General features: G+C 34.5%; 1 protein-coding gene across 1 annotated transcript in view; it reads right to left on the reverse strand.

Moving 5' to 3' along the window:
- The window catches only part of CACNG3 (calcium voltage-gated channel auxiliary subunit gamma 3), a 378,944-nt gene that overhangs the window by 17,075 nt on the left and 334,459 nt on the right, over positions 1–27,410 (reverse strand). The window contains exon 3 of the mRNA XM_044089399.1: positions 11,124–11,264. Coding sequence (XP_043945334.1) covers positions 11,124–11,264 — 141 coding nt within the window. The remainder of the gene's footprint in view (positions 1–11,123; positions 11,265–27,410) is intronic.

Below are 27,410 nucleotides of genomic sequence, written 5' to 3' on the forward strand. Positions count from 1 at the left end.
TGGTAGAGTTTATTTGTCCCCTGAGTTGTTTGTTTAGTTTGATGAGAGTGCTTTTATCCTGCTGGGTGATGCACCTCCTAATTTTTTCCATGATTTCTTCCTCCTTTTTTATACATGATTGATTTTGTGATTCCACCAGGGTGGCTTGTTTTTTGAGTTAGTTCTGTACTTCTTTGCGGTGGGTACAGCTACCTCTATGCAGCTATTAACATGCCTGCACAGGATTTCTGTGTACAGTTCTGCATAGGCAGAAGTGTTCTCAGGGTTTATGAGAGCTTGAAATTTTTCCAGGTTCTCACCTAATAGCAGTAGGTTAGCCTTGGAATAGTTCCTGAATATTCCAGGTTTAGCTGGGGGTCCAGGTTTTATTTTTACTTCAAAGGAGACCATTTTGTGGTCTGACCTTACCAGGGAAGGCATTACAGTAGGGTATGTGCAGCAGTCTCTCATATTAATGAGGACCAGATCCAATATGGTTTCACCCCTGGTTGGTGTATTGACTATCTGGTCCAAGGAGTTTGTGTTTACAAAGTCTAGGAATCTCTATGCATGTATGTTTGGTGTCATATAGGATTCCCAGTTAACAGTGGGGTAATTAAAGTCACCCATGAATATAGTATTGGGTTGGATGGTTAGTGTTTCTATTAAGTTTAAATACATGGTACGGGTTTCCTGGGACACAGAGAGGGACCTATTGCTTGCAAGGAAGTGGTATTGGATTTTAGCTATAGTGACTTGAACGTGGAGCAGCTCAAGTGCACTGTCCTGTTTGACCAGCCTTAAAGTATATTTATTTTTTATGTAAATAGAGACACTTCAACCTTCAGTCCTTGCCTGTGAAATAGCTGGTCAAAATGTGTGGAAAGCATTATAACCTTGCACTGTTGATTTGCTCTCCATGGCTTTAAACCATGTCTCAATGACTGCACAGATTTCAGCATTCTCTAGGGTAAAGAGAGCTTCAAGGGTGTTTTTTGTTTAGACTCCTAGCATTGAGTAGTAATACTTTTAGATTTTCTTGGTTTTGATTTGCTGCATTGAAGTAGTCCCTTATACTAAATTTCTAGGCATCATTATAGATGAAAACCTAGCTTTTGACCAGCATATTAACACAAATGTCAAAAAAGCCCATCAGAAATTGGACATCCTTTACAGGCATAAACACTTCCTCACCTATACAGCAAGGCTACCCTTGCCTCTTCCTTTCTACTTCCATCCTTGCTCTATGGTGCACCTCTCCTTACTAATATACAATCTTCTCTTAAATCCAAACTGGACTCATGCTGCTATTAAATTACAAAATTTGTAACCAGAGCAAAACACTCCTCCCACCACTGTGTATCACTCCAATGTCTAAACTGACTTAAACTTCCCCAGCATCTAACATACCTGAAACTAATCACAGCTCATGAACTAATCTACAAGCCTTCTAGCTGTCCTGCCCTCTCCTCGCTGCCACCATGTGTCACCCAAATAGACCTCTGCGATTGGTCAACCAGATGCTCCTTAATGTAGCAAAACCTAACCTTCCTGCCAGTCAAATACGCTACCCATATGCCATTGCCAAACTATGGAATGCTCTCCTTCCATCAATTAGGACTACCAGCAACCCTGAACACTTTAAGACATTGTTGAAACAACACCTGTTCTCCCACTGGCTATGTACATGCACCAGCACTGACTATAAAAAAAACAATATTCCTAGCTTTCCTACAGCTCATCCTCTCCTTCCTCACTATCTCACGTATAGCTCTGACTCCTCACACACACACACATATATATATATATATATATATATATATATATATATATATATATATATATATATTCAGTGCTTCCAACTTACTAAGTCCTAATATGTGCCATCCAGCCACACACAATCTGTCTGTATATTTGCATTTACTACTATATCTTCTATTTAATCTTGCTGCATATATAACTATTGCTCTAAGCCTACACTGTACTCTCAGCCTAATTGACTGCTACTCTCCATCATTTCCTCTCTACTGCAATACTGCAATGTTCGCACTAGACAATGTCATCATTTGCACTCATGTTTGTCTTGTATATTTAAAATCATTTTATTATTAGTCACTGTAACCTAGTATTTGTTTAACTTGTATGCCATCTATTTTATTGTATCACCTATCTGTAACTTAGTATTCTACATCATGGCTGTTTGATTTTGTTTTTGGAGCTTTTCTCCCCGGACCTCTACTGAAAATGGGCTCACTCTGGCCCAGTAGACCTCACGGTAAACACATACAAATAAAATAATAAATGTTATATATATATATTAGATTTAGATAAGTATGTGTGTGTGTGTGTTGGGGGGGCTACTCCTCCTTCAAAAATGACTTTTTCTCCTTTTAGGTATTTTGAGTTATGCCTCACAGTCAACAAAACTGATGAAGCTTAACTTGTAGTAGGATGATTCAGTTTAGCATAGGTAAAGTAGCAAGAACTTACACCTAGAATGATAGTCATTGTCTTTATTTATAGGAGTACAATATCTCATTAGCAGGCTAGTGCCTGTGTTATATCAGTGATACTTCAGATAGGCTTACCTTCCCTATATATTTATTATGATTTCATCTTTTTCTCAGTGTCTGCCTCAGAAGCCGGCTTCTGTTTTTATACATTGTGAACTATGTTTCTGTTTTACTTCCATGACTTCTCTCAGATTGTTTTAAGCTATAATTACACCATACTTCTTTTATTCACCTGATCTGATTTATTTAACAATACATGTACAACACCCTCTTGTTAACTCACATGTGCTGTTTCTGGCTAACTTTGTTCCCTAACCTCTTAATATCTCGCAGACAGTGGTACAACTGATAGTGTTGTCGCCTCACAGCAAGAACTTCCCCGGTTTGATTTTTGGCTAGGGTGCTTTCTGTGTGGGCTCTCCATGTCCTCCCTGTGCTTGTGTGGGTTTCCTCCAGGTACTCTGGTTTCTTCCCACATTCCAAAGACATGTAGTGGGTGGATTGGACAATCTAAATTGGCCATAGGTGTGAGTGTGTGGTGTGGAAGAACAACAGTGGCAGGGTTAGCCACTTGGTGGTTTAAATCTTGACTCTGAATGACTGACTGTTGACACGATACCCTGACAGCATGTGCAAAATGGGAAAAAGGGATTGTGGATTGATTTCTAAATACACATTGTTAGTGTAAAATACCATGCTTAATTATTTTGTTGGTAAATCTATTTTCTTGCTTACTAAAGTTATTTTACCACCAAACCTAGGAATGGAGATTCTTATTTTCCGCAGGTGGTGGTGGTGGTGGTGGTGCTTCTTCAGGTGATTTTTTCACACCATTTCTTCATTTCAGATGTATTGTGCACATATAATTTTATTTTACAGTTTGTTTACCAGGATAGTCCATTGGGCCAAGAAGAGCCCGTTTTCAAAGAGAAAAGCTCCATGAACAACAATATAATATGAAGACAATGCATTTACATTTATGTAATACTATTGAAAAACGATGGTATTACACAACATGACGAAACATCCATGATTGCAGTGAAAATACAGTCAGAAAAGCAAAAGGTAAAATTATACACACATACACACACACACACACACACACACACACACACACACACACACACACACACACACACACACACACACACACACACACACATAAGTCAATTAAAATAAGAAAATCCATTGGTGCATATTCCAGTTAGATTTGTTACAATGTGAAATAACACCGAGTTGACATTACAGTTTGACATGAAATTTTAGCAGAGTTAAAGTAGGATGGGGGGATAAGAGGTGTTAATTGTTGCATCTAAGAAGAGTGGGAAAAAAAGGTAGAGCAAGAGCAGGAGTAAATGAGAAAAATGAAGATGGTTGTAGTCAGAGAAGCTCAGTACGATAAAGAGAAGAGAGAAGTAAAGGAGTGTGAGAAATGGGGAAAAACAGGCAAGTCATGTGTGATGAGAGTAGGAGCATTCCCAGAGGGTTTTGAGATGGGAATGAAGCAAGGTCTAAAAGGTAGAGTGGTTGTCTGTAGTATGAATAAAAGGCATCAGGGAGTTTCAGAGATGAGCTAGGTAAAAAGATAGTAGGTGTTTGCCTGGAGGATGAGCAGGCTTGTGCAGTTCAAGCAAATTCTGGTTATTGGATCTTAGAAGTCTGTTGGGTAGGTGCATTTTGAAGGACGATGCAAGGGAGGGGCAGATGGAGGGATTAAAGATGAGTTTATGGGGCATGAGTAAGTTGAATGTAGGTAAGATGGTTGGGAAGTTCAAGCCAATTTAGTTTGTGTAGGGCATTGCAATGGTGGGAGGAGGATTTATAGCCACTAGCAAACTTAGAAATGTTGTTATAACAGGAGGATAGCTCTGTTTTTAGAGAAGATTGAAGGTTGGTAAGACGTGAGGCACTGTATAGGAGAGAAGGAATGAGGAAGGTGTTAGAGAGTACAAGTTTAGTAGTGGGAGTGATATAGCAGTTATGGCGGTAGAGCATGCCTAGTTTCTGGTGGGTTTTCTTTATATTGGTTAGTAGGTGGGTATCAAATTTTAACTGTTCATCAATAAGGACTCCTAGAAGCTTTATATGGGAGGCTACCTCGAGAGAGGTATTGTTTTGACTAGTAATGGAGAATGAGTTCTTGTCTATAATGGTACTTTTTGAAGGAGAAAATAACATAATTTTAGTTTTTGATGCATTGAGTTGTTTATCATCCAATGTTCGGTATAAGAGAAAGCATCCTGAGTTAGTTTTAAGAGAGTGGAGGAGGAAGTGGCGGAACAGATGATTGTAGAGTCATCTGCGTATTGAATCAGTTTAGCACAAGGAATGTTTTGGTGGAAGTCATTCTTGGAACTGAATTGGTAACCCTAAAATGTCTAACTGTAATTCTACACACCGCTGCACAGAAGTGGCTGCTGAGCCTGTTGAGCCTTTCAGGTTAACACAGGCAGGTAAACGGCACAAGGCAAGAAGGTAATGAGAATCAGCTCTAGGAAGAGTTATTTCAGGTGCGTTATTATGCTAAGAGTTAGATTCCTGACCTACAGGTTTAGAGAGAAGATTCGACAGGCAGACTCAGGAGGAACATGTGCCAGTGAAGGATGAACGCTTCCTTGATATACATGAGTAGAAATACTGGCTTGCAAAAATTGCATTTATTTATTTATTTAACATTTGTTTACCAGGAAAGTCCGACTGGGTCAGGAACCCATTTTCAGTGGGGGCCCAGGGAGAAAAGCTCTAAATGATACATGAAAGTTAAGACATTATACATTAACAATACAACAGCAAGTATTAAAGCACACATTAAATAAGTAATGAATACTAAATAAGTACAGAGAAGTAGCTACAATAATGAAACGTACTAGGTAGGCAATACTAAATAAAAGTAATGTGGTAAATTACAACTTTTTTTTAATCAGATAGGACTAAGGTAAAGAGTGAGGGTCAGGCAGAGAGTCAGAATATTAGAAGCAAGTATATGCTTAGAATTGTGATGTAGAATGGGAATAGTTAAGGGTGTAGAAAAAAGTTTCTAAGGGGTAAACATAGTGGAAAGGACTGATATTTGTAAGTTTTGTTTTATTAAAACCTCTGTGTATGAATAATCCAGGAATCCTATTGAAAAGGACAATTTTTTTAAAGTTTTGTTTTATTACAAACTGGATGTGTGAAAAAAATCCAAGTACACTGACGGACTTGAATGCATTACCCCATGATTTGCTGCAATGAAGTATTTTTTCATTGTCCTAGTAAACAAGCCTTCTCTTTCTGTTACACCCACAGACACACACACACACACACACACACACACACACACACACACACACACACACACACGCACGCACGCACGCACACACACACACACACACACACACACACACACACACACACACACACACACACACACACACACACACACACTCTGCAGACAAACTCACCAACACCCAGACACATATTTTAACTCTTGAAATCAGTCCAATATAGGAAGACACTATCTCCAGGCATCCACGCTCATGTATGCACTCAAGATAAATTGGTATGCAACCAGCACATATCACTGACAGCAGTGTACGCTCAGGTAGAGGCTTAAGATCAGGTGACACTCAGTCACCAGGTATCTGAGAAAGAGGATGTCGACCTAGTCAGAGGGAGCTAAGAGGTGAATACAGAGAAAAGGAGGTGATGAATGTTTGGACAGAGAAATGGTCAGATAGGAAGGAAGATATTTTTTTTAGAAATGATTATAAGTAGGCAGGTAGGATGGATAGAATTTCAGTGATGAGGATTTGGCAGAGAAAGTACTAAAAAAAAGACAGGGGGGAAAAAATTATTAGCCTGACTATGCCTTGGCAAGGATGGAGTGGTTGATGAGGGGTTAACTGGATGTAATTGGAGATGGAAATGGAGTGAGAGAACATTATATGTGAAAGGGGTGTTAAAAGAATTAATAAAAAGTAGTCAGTGGGAGCCAGGTAGGTGTTGGGTGGTGTGGTGTGAGGTGGGGCAGAATAAATGTGGTGTGAAGGAAAAGGGGTGTAGCCCAGACAGGGGTACATAGCAAGTTTAATGAACAAAGGCTGTGTGCAGTGGAGATGCAAGCTAGGGAAACTGTAGACACATGCTGTGGGATGGGGAGAGAAGGGTGGAGAAGCAGGAGTGCAGGGTGGAGCTAAGGGAGGAACTCAGACATGAGGGAGGTAAAGCAGAGGCAGCATTGTGAAAGAAGGTAGTGAAGTGCAGGCGAAAGAGAATGAGAGAGACAGGAAAGCAAAATCTCTTGTGAAATTAAAAGATCATAGAAAACAATGATTAAGGCTTTTAAATTAGGGGTTGAAAGAGGGGATAATGAATAGCAACAATACTAGAAAAGGCTTGGTGAGTTATTTTAGTAATTTATACCAATGAAAGGAAGGTGAATAGGGGTATCTTGGGCTAAGCATAATGGACAGTTAATAGGGAGAGAGAGGAAAAGAAGGTAACCCTAAACAAAAGCAAGTTAGTTGTGTCAGTATGGGGACTATTTGATGTGAAAAAGAGGAAGGCAGGAGGATAAGGAATTGGTTACCTGTTGATTTTTACAAAAAGGTGGGCCAAATAGTAATAAGTCTTTTGGTGGGATTATGTAATGGGATACTGTGCTGGTCATTTCAGCTATCTCTATAAGAGATATATCCAACAGTATTCATTTTACTCAGAAGCAAGGGAGATCCCAAGGATCCAGAACTTTTAGAGCTATTTCTTTTTTTTAATGTTGATGTAAGATTATTTGCCAGTGTTGATGGCTCAGTTAGAAAAACTTGTACCCTCCTTTATAGAGGTAACCCAAGCAGGTTTTTCTAAGGGTCATTTATCACCAGTCCGCCAAGCTTCTAGAGACATTTTGTTGGACAGGAAATTGCTGCAGATAAGCAGAATGGGGATGCCACTCTTTAATATGCAGAAAACTTTATATACTGTAACTTGGACCTTTCTGTTCTGGACACTAGAGGAGGTGCTGAAAGGCATACTTTTTATCATGAGGATTTGATCAAAATACCAGCTAATGGGCTGCAGAGGTGGTGGAACTGATTATAGGAATGCATCGGTGGTTGCCCATTGTGAAGACTGGTAGAAAAGGGTGAAGGCTGCCAGCCTAGCCAGATAGAATTGTGCAGATAATTCTGTCATTGGTAAATATAAATGTAAACTACAGGCTTGTTATCTTGAATGTAAAGAAATACTGTTACATGTGGAACTAGAAATAAATGTGACAACAGTGCACTCTACTGACCAAAGTAAAGCATGTGGTGATCCTTTGAAGTAGACAGTGGTGCCGAAAAGTCTAGATGAAGAAATTCTTTCTATTGTTTTAACCAAGAGTTAAATTGCTAGATTTAAACATGCAAATGTATTTTTATTGCTCTGTTCCTGACCAGCTGCAAGATAACAAAAAGGAGATGTTAAGAATGTAAATGTAGTTAATGTGCAGCCTGGGAACTCCAGGAAAGTGAAAAAGAATGATGTGATGTTTATCAGAACTGCAATAGCAATTTAAACAGAGAGAATCAGAGGGCATTAAGCATTTTTGTATTGATCATCCAACTCACAGCACTGCCTCTTGTTCACATGCAAGTTATCTTAGACTTGTGTTTTCTTTTAGTGATAGCTAGAAGCTAGAAAGATTAGACTGTTTTTCTGTGATGTCAGAACTGTACTACTGAATTATTTTAGGTATTTCTGTGTGATCTCTGAACTCTTGATTAGCACTGACTGTGTAATAGAAAGTATTGTCTTGTGGTTTTAATTATTTATTATTAAATATTTTAAAACCTTTTAACTGTGGCTGGTTTGTGTAGAGCTAAGTTAAGCACTATGGGTACATTGCATGTATATAAGCATCCTGTACCAGATCACTCTAATAACCCTTGAAACTGTTTAGTCATACTACCAATTGGATAATAATATTGCACAGTAATAATTGGACACCCTTTTAATGGCCTTTGAATAGCTGATAATTATTAGCTGGGGGGTGGCAGGGTACTACCGTATAGTCTGGGTAAAAGAGGCACAGCTGGATAATCTGTGCCAGCCTTCCCCAGAAGTGTCTGTGTTGTTGTATAAATTCTTATCTCAAAGTGTGTGTGTATCAGCTGCTTGGACAGGGACACGAAGCACTGGTTGGACAGAGACGGTGCTGGAGATTTTAGCTTGCCCAGCTAGGTTGAGATTTGGACCCTATAGCTGTACCAGTGGGGAGTCTTACTGGGGACCTGGAGAGCAAGGGAGCAACCAGCCCCGGACTGACTGTGATCTCTGTGTGCTTTTAAGGGAAATTACACTGTGTATTTGTTATCCTTTCCTCATATATGAGATGCCCTCTCTGGTGTTAGTGGTGAGGACTGAGGCTCCTTGATTGCTGGGCCAGAGCATGGGTGTCACACCCATATCCCTGTATTTTTCCTCAGTGGTCATGGAGAATATTATCTGGTGGATGTGGAGATACCTGAGGGGGTGGGGGAGCTGTAGAACTCCAGGGATAGTTGTTATACAGATGGCATAGGAAAGTAGGTGAGAAAGAGGCCTGCTAGATAATGTAGGGGCAAAGGGGTAGGCAATATGCACATGTGATGGTAGTATGAGCCAGAGTAACCACTGTAGCAAGTCTTACTGAGAGGGCAAGTGTGTATGGGTGGAGCATAGATAATGAGTGATGGATTTGTTTGGGGTGGCAATGCTACAGTGTGGTCTATGAAGCAAACTGTGGAAACAGCTGGATGGCTGAAGGGTGACATTATTAAAGAATTGGAAAGTAGTAGAACTCCAGAGAAATGTATAGACTGTGCTAGTAAAGAGATGAGGGGGCAGAGGAGAAAAGATGGGGAGAAGATCCATGGATGAGATGGGGTAGAAGAATGAGTTTGCAACATGGGGGGTATTTAACAGGTACATATGAGTGAAAGTGGGAAAGTAGAGGGAAGTGGGAGACAGGCATGTGAAATGTACTGAATGTAGTCTGAATGAGAGCAACAGGTTAAAGAAGATGAGTTGCAGGCTGTTGTATAAGGTGGTTGATAACATCACATATCATTACACTATGCCTATCCGTTAAAGAATAGGGAGTTGTAGGCTGTTGCATAAGGTGGTTGATAGCATCGTGCAGCATTACACTAGGCCTTTGCAAGTTAAAGAATAGGGAAATGCAGGCTGTTGCATAAGGTAGTTGATAGCATCATGCAGCATTACACTAGGCCTGAGCAAGTAAAAGAATAGGGAGTTGCAGGTAGTTGCATAAGGTGGTTGATAACATGAGTTGCAGGCTGTTGCATAAGGTGGTTGATAGCATCACATAGCATTACAATAGGCCTTAGCAGGTTAGAGAATACGGAGTTGCAGGCTGTTGCATAAGGTGGTTGATAGCATCAAATATCATTACAATAGTTCTTAGCAGGTTAGAAAATAGGGAGTTGCAGGTTGTTACCTAAGGTGGTTGATAGCATTACGCAGCATTACAATAGGCCTTAGCAGATTAGAGAATAGGGAGTTGCAGGCTGTTGCATAAGGTGGTTGATAGCATCACATAGCATTACAATAGGTCTTAGCAGGTTAGAGAATAGGGAGTTGCAGGTTGTTACCTAAGGTGGTTGATAGCATCACGCAGCATTACAACAGGCCTTAGCAGATTAGAGAATAGGGAGTTGCAGGCTGTTGCATAAGGTGGTTGATAGCATCACATAGCATTACAATAGGCCTTAGCAGGTTAGAGAATAGGGAGTTGCAGGTTGTTACCTAAGGTGGTTGATAGCATCACACAGCATTACAATAGGCCTTAGCAGGTTAGAGAATAGGGAGTTGCAGGCTGTTGCATAAGGTGGTTGATAGCATCAAATAGCATTACAATAGGCCTTATCAGGTTAGAGAATAGGGAGTTGAGACTGGGTAAGATGTAACTTCTAGTTATAACACTGTTGTTACATTGCCATGAATTACTTCAAGTACTCCAAAAAAATTCTTGGTGGGTTTGAGAATTATTGATACTTTCTTGAGGAACATACCTGTTTTAATAGACATTGTTAAATAAAGGGTAGGAACAACACTGTGTCTTCTGACCATGTCCCTTCTGCCAGTGATAATTATATCTGTATGCAAATAGGAACATGAGCAAAAGAAAATGGATCAGAGGGATCTCTGGCTTCTCCGGTACTTGGACTACTAAACTGTAGTCCTGTCAACTGGATTACAGACAGGGCTCCACCTTTCTATACTACAGAGCCAGGCAATTCATTTCTCTTTGATTCTTAATATATTATACATGTTCTCCTTTAAATTTGCTTCAGTTGTAAAATAATGTCAACCATTTTGAAACTATATGTGAAAAATGAAAGCGAGTATAAAGTTTACATTTAGACAGATTATAGGATCCTCTACTCAGAATGTCTGAAAAAGAATGGGCACTTCAGATATGCATTGTATCATTTAATTAGAGACTAGTTTTCCTAAGGTGAAGTCTAACACTAAATTATTCAGTAAACCACAGTGCAAACAGGCTTAGGCAGACTCATTTGGGACTTTAAAGTCCAATTCCTACAGGGACTCCTATTTAGATTAGATCATAACAGCTATATATAAAATAACACAAACATGACATACCTGCTGAAACAAAGAATATCCCAGCACTGAGGATAACATTGTGCTTACTCTTGTAGAACTCACTTGCTGCTACACAGAGACCTCCAAAGAACAACAGACCTACACTTAGAATCGGAAAGACACTGGATGCACGCACAGCACCTGGAAATGTTAAAAAAACAACAGAGCAATTACGTTTTCTGTCTTTTGTAAAATTTGTTATAAACAGAGCAGTCTGTTTTATAGCATAACAATATGTAAAATGCATAAACTTTTTTATTCATTTATACAAATTGTATATATGAGGTCTGTATTTTTTGGAATGGCAGATTAAAGCAAGATTTCACATTCTTTAGGAAAGATGCACTGTGTAGATATTTATATCAAAAGTGAAGCATCATGAGAGAAAGCAATAATCATAACTGTGTATTTACCCCCACTGATGTGTGCTAAATTTGATCCTGCTGTTGATTCGAGTCTGGATGATAAACTTTAAAGTATCATCCTTTGAGATTATATTTGTGTTATACCAGCCAGATTATTATTAATGACTGATTTGGATGCCTCCAGATTGCTGTCAGTGACACAAAAGCAGTATAATGTAGCAAAATATTTGTTTTTGTAATGGTGCCATTACTGTATTTAATACTACACTGTCCTGGTTATGAAAATATTAATGAATGATTTTTAACTCGCTTAGATATGTGATCATGTAGTTTGCAGTTTGAACAGTTTGGAAAGTAAAATATGCAGACCTCATATACCAGCATCCCCCAAGCAAACTCACATTTCTAGAACTAAGATCTTACCCAGCAATACTCTGTCTACTAGTATTATCAGCAGCATAGCAAGCTTCATGGCCTACAAGGATGAGGTCCACATTACACTCTGACTGAACATAGTTTGTTTAAACAGCGTGGGCACTAAATGAACTAGACAGGGATGCAATTGAGTGGCTTATCAATTTTTGGGGAGGTATCTGGCAAGATCCTGACACATGAACTCCACCATTTCGATGAATGGTACTGATCTGCTTGTGGCTTGCTGGGAACAGAATGTGGCCTGCCATGCTGTGCATATGCACCGTAGCTGGTTGGGTGTGTGAGATTTGCACTTCTGGCTCTCTGGGAGCAGAACATGGCCTGTCAAGCTGTGCATATGCACTGTAGTTGGGATGGCCGTATAAGAGCTTGCACTTGTGACTGGTACTACAGACCCTGTTACTATACAGTAGACTACTAGATGGAAAGGAATGTAGGGTATACAAAAAATCTTTGACAAGACACAGTGTAGGCTTCACCACAGCTGATCCATAGTACACTGGCAATTAAATATTATCCACACTTGGTTTGACACCCCCCCGGGCAGCCCCTGATCTATGGAATTACTCAGAGTTTTAGGTCAATATGGATTAAGAGAACTTAGACAGGCAAAACAGATCACTTTTTAAGGGCCAATCAAAGATATAATAAAAAAGAGGTAATCAGAAGCATAGTTGTTCACTAATTTAAATGGGCTTACTTTTAAGAAAATGCATAATAACTACTCATGTTCTGTATAGCTAACAAGGAAAATAGTGAGTCAGATTCCCTAAAAAATGTTGCGATGTGCCAAACCCAGTGCTGTTGCCAAATGAAAGCAAATGTCCATTACAAAAAAAGTACAATTACCTTTTTATTTGTCACCTTCTTCTCAACTTACAGAGAAAATTGGTTAAACAGACCATGGTAAAATGTCAATAATATACTGTCCAGGTGTGAGTTAATGCAAGGATTTCCTCATAACTTCTATGCTTCGCTATTTAGGCTTCAGCCTTTTGATCAAACCTCTAACAGTTGTGAATAAATCCCTACATAACTCACAGGTGGATGGTACAGTATTACTATTTTTGAAAAATGCGTGACATTGCTGTGATTATAGGATCATAGGAGACTACTAGCCTATCAACCTGGAGGGCATTTCAAACCTACCTGTTTCATCCCAATGTAATACCACAGATACTTTAGTCGATACCCAGGATTGTATTTAGTAATGACTGCCCATGTCCAGGACAGTTGTGAGTGCTATCCTCAATATGAATTTATGATGATAAAACATATTACCATAATAATGAAGGATTTGTGCCTATTCTGTCAGACTTAACTGTTGTCTTCTGTATGCTTGTGACTATGAAGCTAGCTTGTCTGTTAAAACTAGTTGTCTCAACCTGTAAGTCTTAGAATTCTGTACCTTTCATCAAATTTCTTTCTTTCTTTGCTTTTCATTTTCTATCCCTTTTGCACTTCCACATTTGGATTTAAAAATAATGTACCTATGCATTCTTTAGTAAAACAGACAAGGACTGGTGAGAAATGTTGTGATTGTATCTTACTGAAATAACAGCAGGAAGGTGTCTGGAATGTAAGGGTTAATCCTATATGCTTGCTTTGAGTTCTTACAGGCAGAGGACAGATAGGGATTCTTTTTTTTTTTGACAAATGCATCCAACTGCTGGACGTGATCACTGTTGCATGTTTCATTGTGCATACGCAACAAATAAATCACAATCTAAATGAAAAGGGTGAATTGCTCACTGGAGGTAACATCCTAGTGACTGGTGAGCACATGGAAAGAAACACAAGCCAGTTTCTGAAATAAATAAATATGAAAGCAGTCACTGTTTCTGTTACTGGTACAAGTCTGCCAGGGTATAAATAAGGTGCATTTCAGATTGTTTAATAAAGCCAAAGAACTACACATAGAAATGCAGGCATCGTGTCATGTTGGCACAAATGAGTGCTGCACCTTGTTTGAAATGAAAAAGATGGTAGCTTTGCCTAATTTCTGATCTGGGAATGATAGGACATGTATTAGTGCTTTTTAAACATATTAAACAAAGATGGACTACTTGTGATATAAAGGGGTAGGGAGTACTAGTGTTTTGGGACTATCTTTGAGAAGTCTTGGGAGGAGAAGGAAAGGCAATGTAGAAGACCTGGTAATAATGAACCAGAAATAGTTGATGGCACTAGCTGTCTGGTTGGCACTTTAATTTTAACTTTTCAGTTTGACAGAGGTTGAAATGAAGGAATTTATACAGGACAGAAGCAGAAGCATTCTGAATTTGGAGGTGCAAAGGTGACATGTTAGTTCTTGCTAAGGAAATACAGTGGTGTTCTGCTTTAAGGGATGAGCTGATATGGAGAAAAGCCATGTTTTGTGTTGTTTATGAGTCAGTGAATAAAGTTTTATCAAGTTCTAATTCCCAATTAAATTTTCTTGATATGACTTTTTCCAGAATTTTCCTGGATCTATTCCTACTATAATTTATGAAGTGTGGCTTTGCTGTGTGCATGGGATCGCTGTGTGATAGTCAGAGGATTTACTCCTTACCCTACTGTTGTGTAATTATGCAGTTCATGTTTATAAGCAAAGGGCCAATAGAGAGGATGAAGCCGCATATGGGGATGCAGGAGGAGTTTCCTCTTGTAAAATCTATGTTATCAACCAGTGCAGGTGTTGTGAGGCTGTCTTCTCAATTATTTGTAATTGAATGTTCTCCCCCTGAGTAACAGATGTGCAATTATTTACAGAATTGGAATATATTTTATTCCCATTCTGTAAATAATTGCGCATCTATTTTATGTGGATGCAGCTTTATTTACTTATTTACTTATTTATTTATTTGCTTGACTTTTTGTGTTTAACATTTGTAAATTAGCTTAGTGGATTGGTAGAGTAAGTAAAGTTTGCCAGAAGTTTTTTTTTTGTTTGTTTCTTATGGATGTTGATGTTGGAGCTGCCAAATAGCTTTCATTTTGGATTGCAAACTTCATATTACTTTACTGATTTGGAGTTTAAAAGAAAGTGTAGGGTCTACCCAAAAGTACTTAAACTGTAAGTTTCATCATGTAGGTGTGACAAATGGTGAGAGCTGGGGGAGGCGGTGTTTCAGGGGATATAGCTCTCAGTGTGACATATGTTCAGGACTAAGGGTGATTTGGTGGAAGGTAGTGGAAAGGGTCCTGTACAAGCTGCCCTACACAGTTAACAATAAATAAATTAAATAAATAAATAGCTTTTTGTGTGTGTGCCTGGTAGAAAAATTTGTTTTGAAGTTGATAGATTTAAGGTGGTTAGACGGAAAGAAAACACATTTATTGAAAAAAGTATCTCTGAGATATTGACGAAACGAGATGGACTCAAGCCTTGATATACAAATGTGGGTAAAAGTATAAAGCAGAAGTAGCAGTTGAAGGGTACACAAATGATTTTGCATTTTAGGTAATCATAGAGCCATTGAACACTTTATTAATTATTCCAGATTAAGGTAGCAGTTGTACTCATTTTACATGTGATAGATTGTGACACCTTGCCTAGTTCTACAAAAGTGGGTCCAATCATTTTGCTATCATTCAATCTACAATACATGCTACCAGAGAAGCGGAGAAGTGTGCTCATACCATGTTCTTTGTAAAAGCCATGTTGATTGGGCAAAGGAGCTTGCTTGATTCAAGATGTTGTGTATGTTGGGTAGCCCCTGTTTTTGAGTATCTTAGAAAGGGAAGAGAGGGTAAATATTGGTGAAAAAGTACTACTACCTGTTAATAACCAGTCTCTTTAAGAAAAAACAAAACCATATAGTTGTTACAATGCCTCATAACAAAAAACAACAGATGTATCTATATTCATATCAAACCTAAGATCTTCAATTGCATAATTGTGATTCTTATAAAATACTCTTACTTGCCACGATATAAGCAAAATAATAAAAGGACTAATTCATAGCTCTCAGCCAATCAGGGTCAAATCTCAACAGAATCAAGGACAAATCCAGAAATAATCTGAGAAAATCATGGGCACTTTTAAAATATTAGTACCATTAACTTGAGATATTGACAAAAAATAAGAGAATATTAATTAATATATATTTTATGAAGTAAAAGAAGTCTATAACTCTAATTATTGTCATTTTGTATTAAGTGTAATTTGCTTCCTTTTTTCCAAAAGTCATCAGTTTTATGAGATATTAAGAGGGACAGAACTAAACTTTCAGTCAGAATCATGGATATTTCAGGGGTATGGTCTTATTCTAAATACAAAGTAAAATGAATAATATAGCAAATAGATTTTCAGTTCATTCACTGCAGGAATATTGCAATAAATCCAGGATCCACATTTTCTAATTAAAGTACTGTACTTTCAACCTTGTCCCTTACAGCCAACAATACAGGTTTAGAAACAGACTGCATGAATGTCAGAAGTATTTGCAATAAAATAACTTAATTAAATAGCTAAATCAACACCTATAAACCAAGCATTTTAGCCATTACTGAAGCCTGGTTAAAATTAAAGATCGCAAGAAATGAGATCCTAACCCCTGGTTATAGTATACTAAGATATGGCTGCCTAACCAAATAAATGTATGACTTAAGTATATATTAGTACTCTCAAAATAAGTACATATGGAGGATTCTGAGTCAATATGGCAGGCTGATTGCAGCACATGTGAGGAGCTCTCCAAATCTAAAGAATTCAGACAGTTTTTCTTCACAATATTAAGTATCTGGTGGAACTTTATAAAAACAAATTTGTAGACATTATATCAGAAATTACAGGAAAATATATAACCTGTCAAATAATTTACAAAATGAGCCACTTCAAATCATGATATCAGGAAAATAACATAAAAATTGAGCGCAAAGTACTGATTTCAAGTATTCAGGAGATTTATTTGAAAATGTATGAACTTGACAATAAAATAGTATTAAATAAGACTGTGATAGATAAATTAATATTCATATTGATATGGTGAAGCAACAGAATACCAATATTACTGACATTGAAGAAACTCTTCCTGATGTTGATGGAAGATTTATTGAGGAAGAATCCCAGACTGAATTTCTTCCCAAGCAAAATACATGGTTACTGGAAAATATAGACAATCTCAAGAATAGAGAGAAAAGAAATAATCTCAGAATATATGGTGTTCCAGACAACATAATGGGTGACAATATTATCAACTTTCTTACAGCATTATTGATTCCAAAAATATTACACCTTCCAGAGACTTTTTCTCAAGGTATTGAAAGATCACATAGATCTTGATCTTCTCCCAAGAGAAAAGGATCCCCTCCAAGATCCATCATTGTTAAATTCATCACAAGTCTGGACAAATATTTGGTTTTGAAAACTGTGTGGTCTAATCCTTCTCCAAAGATAAGACAACATAATTAGGTTTGACAATGTCTACTCTAGTAAAGTAATAGAAAAAGAAAACAATGTCTTCTATTTATTAAAGAACTTTAAAAGAATAACATTACAGTCCATCTCTTATTTCCTGTAAGATTAAGAATCTTTCTAACAAGAGCACCAAATTATTTAACACTCTTGATGAAACAATTATCTGTTTCCAAAAAAAGTCCTACATTGATCTGAACCTATGAATTTGACTGTTATGACTCATAAAAGGCAGGGAGACAAAATACCTTGGAAAACAATAGCAAAAAATACTCATCTAGATTTTAAACCATTACAATTAGTAGATAGCATGGTAGTGGAGTAAGAGATTTATTATATAAACATGCATTATTCCTTCTTTACAACTTATCCTTAGTATTTATTTGCTCATTTTAAAGACTCATTTGTTATATTGCATTCATATTATGTTTTACTATTTCTTTTAATTTAGAAGCACTGTCCCTTTAAATTTATTGGTTAAATTAAGATTATTTTTTTAAGTTAACGTGGACATTAAGGACTCATAAGCAACTTTAAATTTTCTAGTATTTGCATTTAAAGAAGCTTTCATAACTCATGGAAGCATGAACAGAAATCTTGTGTTCAGGGTAGCGTATGATGCGATACACATATGCCCTTCCATGTCTTTGTTTGTGATCTCTTTAATCTTTAATAATGAGTTATAGAATATAAAATGGTATTTAGATAAATTACTACACTTTGGTGATAATTCTTTGACATTTTATTTGACAAAGAGGGAGAAGAGATGTCAGAACTTTCCAGGAGACTGTTCTTTCTCATCTGGTTGTCTATTACAAAGGTATTTTCTAATATTTGTTTCTGATTGCTACTGTGTTGTTTTATATGCAAGGATCTGTATATGAGATTTTAACATGTTTGGCTCATTTGGCTTGCTCATAGGGGAGATTGCAATTTGGAGACGCATTGTCAAGTTTTTTCTTAGTGCTTTTGATTTTTGTCTGCTGCATTACGAAGATTGCTAATGTTTGACTATTGTTGGTTTGTATTCAAAGTGTGATGAGGTATGGTGTTTTAAATTTTAAGTGGGTTTTTATTGATATAGTAACATAGGCCCCAAATACTTTCACAAATTCAATGCAGGGACAAGGATTGTTAAGTCAGGATTTGCCAGAATGTACTGTTTTGCCCTCGCAACCTACTGTTACCTGGTGTGACTGATCTTTCTTTTCAGAGATGTTAAATGTCAGAGCAGATGATAGAAAAATATAAAATATTAAGTATGCAACACAGTAGTATTGTTATGATATACTATTTTTACCTATTTGGGTAATATATAGTGTTTAGCAGCTAGTTGGTTACAACTGGCCAGATTGTAAGATTGTTTTATTTTCTTTCATTGCAGCACTATTCCCCATTTATATGCCTAATTTCATATTTCATATTCAAGATAGATCTTCTTGCAAAAATATGGTCTGAAGAAAATTAAACAAATATTGTTTAATAGCAAGTGCAGAGGAAGCAATTTCATTTTTGTATTCTGTTTAATATAAACAGTTATAGGATATCTGAATTCTTCAGGAAATTGTCCTTTTACTTATAATTGCTTTTACTAAGGTACTTTCTGTAGCCTATAGTTTTTGCTTACCACTTTACATGTAAGGTTTTTATATATAGGCTTTTAATATGCTTAACTCATTCAGATTGTTCTAGAGGGAGGTAACATAATTGATCTAAAACATTGAACTTTTCTTATATATTATATACTTATTCTAATGCTGGACTTGTATATTTGACTGGGGCTTTATATTGATTTTTTATATTCTGCTCTTGTGGAATATTATCTACACTAGTCATATGTAATTTACAGATCATAAGCTTTTATTGAGCGGCTGCAGTGTTGCAGTGGTTAGCATTGCCATCTCACAACAAGAGGTTCTGTAGTTCGATTTTCAACCGGGGTGCCTTCTGTGTGGAGCCTGCATGACTTCCCTGCAGCCATGTGGGTTTCTGCTGGGTGGTCCAGTTTCCTAACACATCCCAAAGACATTCTTCAGGTGGATTGGACACTCTAAACTGGCCCTAGGTCTGAGTGTGCATGTGTGTGTGTGCCTTCTGTGGAAGGTTGGGCTCTGGGCTAGCAACTCAACACTGTAAAACTCCACGACCAGTTATTCTGCAGACCATTTTGCTGTGTGGTGATAGCAACCCCTAATAGGAAAAGCAGAAAGAAGAATAAGCGTTTATTACAATTTTTATGATAAAAGGTAAAATTATTTTATGCAAGGGGAATGACTTTGTTTATACATTAGATTAACTTTTCCTCTATAGTGATTTATTTAATTCACATCTAATGACTAGAAACAACAACTAATTTAATTAATTTAATTATTCAGTGTTTCTTAAATAGGTACGTAAATATATATATATGAGGCCTTGGATTATTTTAAGTTATAATGCAGAGTATAAGATACTTAAAATTGAATATGGTCATTTATAATGGTACAATTAATCAAAGGAAAAACAATAAATTAAAGAATTGAGTAATAACAGTAGATAAAATAAAGTGGCAACATAGTACTATATGTAATTTAAAGTAGTAACAGAATATGTATGCAAGGTATGGTACACTTTAAAACAAGCATAGTTTTGAATTCTCTGTTATTTCCATTCACTTTATTTGCAAATCCAGTGTTATGGTAGATAAAACTTCATTAGAGGATTTGAATGTCACAGCTATAGAATTATAGAGTTCAGCATTTAGCATCACAGGCTTCTTGTGAAAAGGACTCTACAAGATCAGCTGTTTGATACTCTTGGCTTCAAGGATTTTGACAAGACAGGTCTCATGTTTGTTTTGTTGAATATGAATTGTGCAAATTAACCACAGTGAAATAATTTACATCCACACAAATATGGAGACATGAAAGAAGAAGAAAGCTACTGAAATATTAATTGCATTTGTATGATGAACAACTATTTAAAAAAATATGTTATACAAATTGTATCTTATATTATCTGAAATATTTTATTGCTGTGTTTTAATTAATGTTAACCTCTATGTTAACATAACTTAAAAGATTGGTTCAAAGGGGAAATTATAATACATAGTTGAATAAATACATAAATAGATAGGGAAACTAAAATATGAGTATTTTAATGTTTGTATTTTATTTTGAAGAGAGAGATAATATTAATATTATTACTTGGAAGACAAGAGATCAGTTATCAACTTCAGCACTAGACAAGTCAAATAGTAAAAGATGGATTTTGTTTGTGAGTATGATAACGTATATATATTTTTAATATATCTTTTATAAACAAAAAAACTTTATATTGACTGATTTATTTCTGTATTTTAGAGTATTATTTATACTTGGCTAATAGAGAAACAATATATTTCAATAGTCATGCTATACAGATAGATATGAATGAATATTGGTTTGTTCAATAAACTATGCATTTAATATTCATTTTCTTATAATTCTTATACTATACTTGCTATATATTTACTTACAGTATAAATATATATTCATATATATTAATAATTTTCTCCAGTTAAATATTCTAATTGAAGTCATGTTTAGAATAGACTGCACGAAATCCGGCAAGACAAACGGAAGTTTTCCTGACTCCATTTGGCATACTTTTTGGTGATACTCTTGACTGCTTTCTTTCCGGTTTGTTATATCATGTTTAGAATAGTTAGGTAAGTAAAAAAATAAGCTCCATTTTTTATAGATTAACAGAATACTTTAAGCTTAACTTCATATTTATATTTGGACTGATGTAATTATTAAAAAAAATACATCTTTAAGTATACATTTTATAATCTGCTGAGTCTCACAAATTTGATACTAACTTTTTACAGGATGTTTTTGGATGGTGGTGGGTTAATCTAGGTTACTAGATTAAACTAGGAACTAGTACATCCATGGAGCAGTGGATATTATTATATTAAAATGTATTATTTATTATATTTTATTACTTATTCATGCTATACTTTATATCGTCCTGTTATATTTTTTAAACATTTTATATGTTCAAAATGTATCTAGTTACACAAAACATATATTTGCTTATATAGCATAATAGCTGCCATTTTAATAAAAAAAAATAGTATTTGAATATGAGTACTTTAAAGATAATAGGCAAAATTCCAAAAGAGTTACTCTTAGTGTAAGTCTGCCATGATTCCAAAAGATGTACTCTCAGTTTAGGTGATTTACGTCAGTATAAGGCCTATCTATAAACAAACTAACTACTGGATTGTTAACAAAAATTATATTATATTAAATTATTAAAAAATAGTAAAGAAATAGAATTAATATTTTCTTTTGAAGACAAACATTAACAAAATGATTTTATTACTTAAAATATATTATATTATATTATATTATATTATATTATATTATATTATATTATATTATATTATATTATATTACATTATATTATATTATTAAATTAATAGTGCTAATGCCAGAGGAGAAGATACTTAATAAAATTAATAAATTATTATTTTACTTGTATGGTTTCCTAAAAATTATAAACTTCATTTAAAAATCAAATTAGTCTTGTTATGGACTGATAAATCTTATGAGGCTCAACAGAAATTAATGTATAAAATTATATATGTTAACTCTGTTTTAAGATCAACATACTTTTCATTTTAGACATTACTAATAATAAAATGTTATGGATAGTAAAACCTATTTTGATGGTCCTTTTAATAGATTGACTGATTCTAAATTTATTAATCTAATACTTAAATCATTGTGAAATCTCATTTATAAAAATCAGTTTTGAGAAGTTTTTTTACAATATTTCTCTAAAACATATACTAAAGGATTTCAAGAAAGTAAATTATATCACATAATACTTGAATTTAAAGATATTAATCTTTTATTTTGCTTTAATTATTTAAATTGTTTTTGATTTATTAAAACAGATGAAATAAATCATTATAATATATATTCATTAAATAGATCACATATAAATCAAATTAAAAGAAATTTAGATAAAAACAGAATTTTATGAAAGATAATAAATAAATAATAATTGCTTTAAATGTTATAATAGTTTTTAATTATTATTAATGGACAAAGAGATATAAAACCACTCTTATCAAAATTAAAACGAACTATTAAACTTTGAGTCTAATTTAAATATTAAATATTGGGATTTTATTAAACATTGTAATAATGAAAATATTAATAATGATGAATGCAAGAAAATAATCTGAAGTTCAGTTGCACTAACCTCTTTGAGCATGTTTAGGGATATATATATATATATATATATATATATATATATATATATATATATATATATAAATACGTAGAGTTTATATTACTCCATAAAACTGCAAAAAATCATAAAACTAATAAATCTATATGTTGGAGGTATGAAAAAAATGTAAAAGCTGATTGGTATCTTATGTTCTTAGATGTGAGAAAAATAAAAATTCCTGCAACAAATTTCAAAATTTTTTAAGAGCATTGTGGTCTGAGAATTGCATGGTTACTGAATCTTTGATACTAATGCTCCAATTTGAACCTGTATTAAACTAGAACAATATTCTTTATTATGGACCTTATTAGCAATTACTATGAAAGTAATCACATTAAAGTATAAAAGTGAAAATGAACCAAACTTTAAGGCTTTCTTAAATTTAACTACTGTTATTAGTAATAGAGAAATTAAGATTAACTGACTAAGATCAAATACATCAAAATCTAAATGTAATCATTGATAAAATACTTTATTACAGGCAAAATATAATTAGCCAAGTTTGTAATTATCTATTGTGTAGTACAGCTCAATTGTGTATATAGACTTTTATTTCTTTTATTCTTAAATATTTCAACATTTGTGAATATGTAAATATGTTGTTTGATTGCGTTATGTTATTGTTGAAAAATATAAAAGAAAATCTGGAAAACATAAAAACATTGCAAATAAAAAAGTAAATAAATACGAATCACTCCTTATAGACATGATATATATAATACATATATATATATATATATATATATATATATATATATATATATATATATATATATATACATCCGAACACAAGTAAAATGACTCTAGAAAATATTCTTTCTTGTATCATGTTGAAATGAATCTTAATAAGCAACCCTGTTTTTACATAACAATTGAAATACTGATAGGCCAAATTAGTGATCATAAACCTATATGTGCATTGTAGTAACAGCCAAAAAAATACATACAACTGGATTACTAACAAAAGACACTCTTCAGCACATTTATTTAAAATCTACTAATACTGTGCAATTAGACATAGTTTAATGGTTAAAATTACATGATTCCATAAAGTACTTCAACTAAACTTGCATAAATATTCTAAATTGTATTACATCCATATGAAGAAAAAAAGAAATAAAGTTACTCTAGCTCAATGGCTATAGGCTCTGACCAAACAAACCATGCTACTAAGGGATACACCTTAAAAACATGGAAAACTAAGCCTACTCACTTTAGCCTACAACATTGGTGGCAACGTAAAAATCTACAGACCACTGTAAAACCAGTGTAATATACACAAACATAATCTTAAACAATTTTCAACTCCATAAACAAAATATTTAAACCAGGAAAACCAAATTTACCTAACCCTCTGCCTGACAAGACTAACTTCAACATGGCATATAAAATTAGCAATCAGTGTTGTTACTTTTGCTTTATAACAAAGCAAAATTCCACTGACAACAGAAAAAAACAGAGCCAAAATATGGTACATTCAGTGTTTCTTCTGTACTCAAATACTTTATAGAAATTGTTTATGGAAATTAAAAACTCTTTCTTTGTATCTGAAGATCTCTTATCTGAATACCTAAGCATAGCAGCAAATGTAATTACCTATCAGATTTCAATCAGAATCAACAAATAAATCAAATAAATTTTCTTATATGGTGGAAGGAAACATCATACCCCTCCATAATAGTGGTATCTATGCTGAATTACAGCAAACTACAGAACCATACACATTTATCACCACTGTCAAAAATATTGAGTAGTTAATCCATCAACCGGTTATGAATCTTTTTTTTTCTATAATAAACTCTTATTCCCACCATGGTTTTCTACTGGATGTAGTATAGATGCAGCTCTACTAATATCTTTAATGTAATCTATTAAAAGAAAATAATTATATGGTCACATCTTTATTATTATACCTACCAAATGCTGTCAGTGCATTCTCCAATCAATTTCTATTTCACTAATTAGCAAAAAAGATATGAGTCTTAACAGAGTAAACTGGTTTAAAAGCTATCTTAATATTTTTTCTGAATGTATGTTGGCAAAACAGATTCAACCTTCCTAACCATTTCATTTGGAATTCCACATGGCTTAACACTTGGGCCACTGCCCTTTATAATACTCATCAATGACATATACAACAGATTAAAGTCCACTGATAGCATTTGTATTTTGATGGCTAATGTCTTAGCTTTTGCACAATAACTATAACTAAGCTTCAGATCATCACACAATAATCTTATACCTCTCTGGAAACTTGATCAGATTGCTGTCAATTACTAGAATCAGAATCTGATGAACTCTGTGGTTTGCAGAAGAAAGAGCTTAATCTATGTGACTATTAAAGATTTCTTATCTGCATAGTGAGTTGGTTCACTTTGTTCAGTACTGCTGCAGGGGAGCACAGGTGCAATTTGCATGGACCCTAAATTGTTTTATTTGGTTTAGTTGTTGGGGAGCACAATACTTTTTGTGTAATTAACTTCCATTTCTTCTTTATGCCCAATTTGTGCTTAAAATATTTAATGAAACCAAACAACAACAAAAAAACCTTGAAAAAGTTACAGAAAAATTGCCAAATTTATATGTGGTTTCCCATTCATAACTCACTACTGCACAGCTCTAAAACACTGAAATGGCTAGAACTCAAAGTGTATATAAAATCCAATAGATATCAACCATAACCAATATAATTTAGCACCATATCTATAATTCACTTCTATGGTCACAAATTATCTACTAGGATAAAATACAGTAATTTTTGGAGATGTATGTTATTCTGTATTTGTAGCTAAAATATGGAACTTTATACCAGCTTTGAGTAGTTCAAAAGTACAATCTTTTTTCATACACACATATCTAAAAACTAACTGGAACTGCTGTTGCTCAGATATAACATAATCATTTCTACTGTACCAAATACATACTAGTAAAATGACTTTGCTAGTTTCCTCTACTGCTTAACTTTTGACTTTGTTACTAAGTTATAGATACTGCCTGTTATCCCCTTATTATTAATTTTTCTCCTAAAATTGAATATATATAATTTCCTTCTTTACTGTGTTCATACATTGTATTATCTCATGATCAACATTATAATTTAACCTCCATTATCTTTTTAGTCATCCCAAGCATATTACTCTTACCATTCTTATATTTTTGTAACTTACAGATAACCTTCTTAACCTCTGTAAATTTATATTTCACATGTATACATATATTTTGAATTGTAAATAGGCTACAAGTGTTGGCAACAGAACTATGAAATTGTAAATATTATTAATTAACACATTGTTACTAAATCTTTCATAGTTAGTCAATAAATGGAAAATACTAATTATATACTGTGTTCTGCATAATTTTGTGATTGCTCACTGACTGGTCTATACTATTTTAGCTTCATTATTTTTATCAGTTGTGAGGCAGAAGATTTTTCTCTGAGCCTCAAGTGAAAAGGGGATTTTACCCAGTCAAACTTTCCAGACTAACACATTAAAAACTAACTAACTAACTAACTAACTAACTAACTAACTAACTAACTAACTAACTAACTAACTAACTAACTAACTAAATATTATAAGTAAATGAGACCAGAAGAATATGGAAACAGGTTAGTGACTACCTTGGAGAAGTGAATGGCTGAAGACTGTTGTAATTTTGTTCTTGATGGGACTGGATCAGGTCAGAAAAATTGTTATTGTTATTATTATTATTATTGTTGTTGTTAAAGTTACAGTTATTTATTATATTCTTCACTCTTTTCATAATATCCTGAGTTGTATTAATGGTGTGAGCTGATATTTGCCATTTCATTTTTAAGTTCGACTCTACCTTTCTACAGGAATTTGTTAGTGTGCAGTAGTGGTAGAAGTTTTTGTTAGGTTATTATTAGTTTTACATACTTGCCAAAAGTTGTCCCTCTAATGCAAGCCAAGGAATTGGTTGGAGAAATAATGATCTAGCAGTTACCTTCACCTTGTTTATTTGTGGTATCATTCAGTATTATTCTCTTATCTAAATGATACTGCAAAAGCAAGGAGCATCATACCACAGGAATGTATGCTTATATAATGTTAAATGTGAAGTTGTGGAATTATGGAGATAAGATCAAAATTGTTGCATAGTCTTGCAGTTAGTACATTTATTGATATGGAGAGTGATGCAACCCCCCACATCCTGGCATAGCAACATATTTTTTCATTCTGTGAAAGTTGACATTGTGCATTGTTAACTTTATACTGTCTTAACCTTGCATTTCATTGTAATTCTGTTTGTGTACTTAGGGGATACAGTCAAAATGTCCCAAATAGGTTTGTTTATGGACTTATTTTGGAATACAGTTGAAAATGTCCCATATAGGTTTAACAGCAGTAAAACAGATAAATAAAACAACATATAACCTTCTTCTTCTTCTTTCGGCTTTCCCAGGTTACTAAAATAACATATAACCACCGGAAAGAATATATGTAATGCCATGTATAAGCATATCTTGGTATGCAGAAGATTCAGAAGTTATTTGTTTTATGGCAGAGATCATTAATTCATTGATATTGGGGGTGAGAGCTTATTAGAACTGAAGGAATACCAGCAATGGGTAACATTTAATGCCTGCTGTACTCTGGGAATTAATGACTGTATTAATTTAAGATATGTCCACAGCACAACCCTTTGAAGCATTGAACTCGACTGTACCTAGTTTGTAGCTATCTTATATGTATATTTTTTTACAATAATTTTTTAATATATGCAGCATATGTAGTAATCATGATTTGAATACTTTAAATGTTTACTTGATGATGTCCTTGATTTTGACAAATGAAACAA

Source organism: Protopterus annectens, chromosome 12.part0 (assembly GCF_019279795.1).
Source record: "Protopterus annectens isolate FY-2018-M chromosome 12.part0, PAN1.0, whole genome shotgun sequence".
NCBI lineage: Eukaryota > Metazoa > Chordata > Ceratodontiformes > Protopteridae > Protopterus > Protopterus annectens.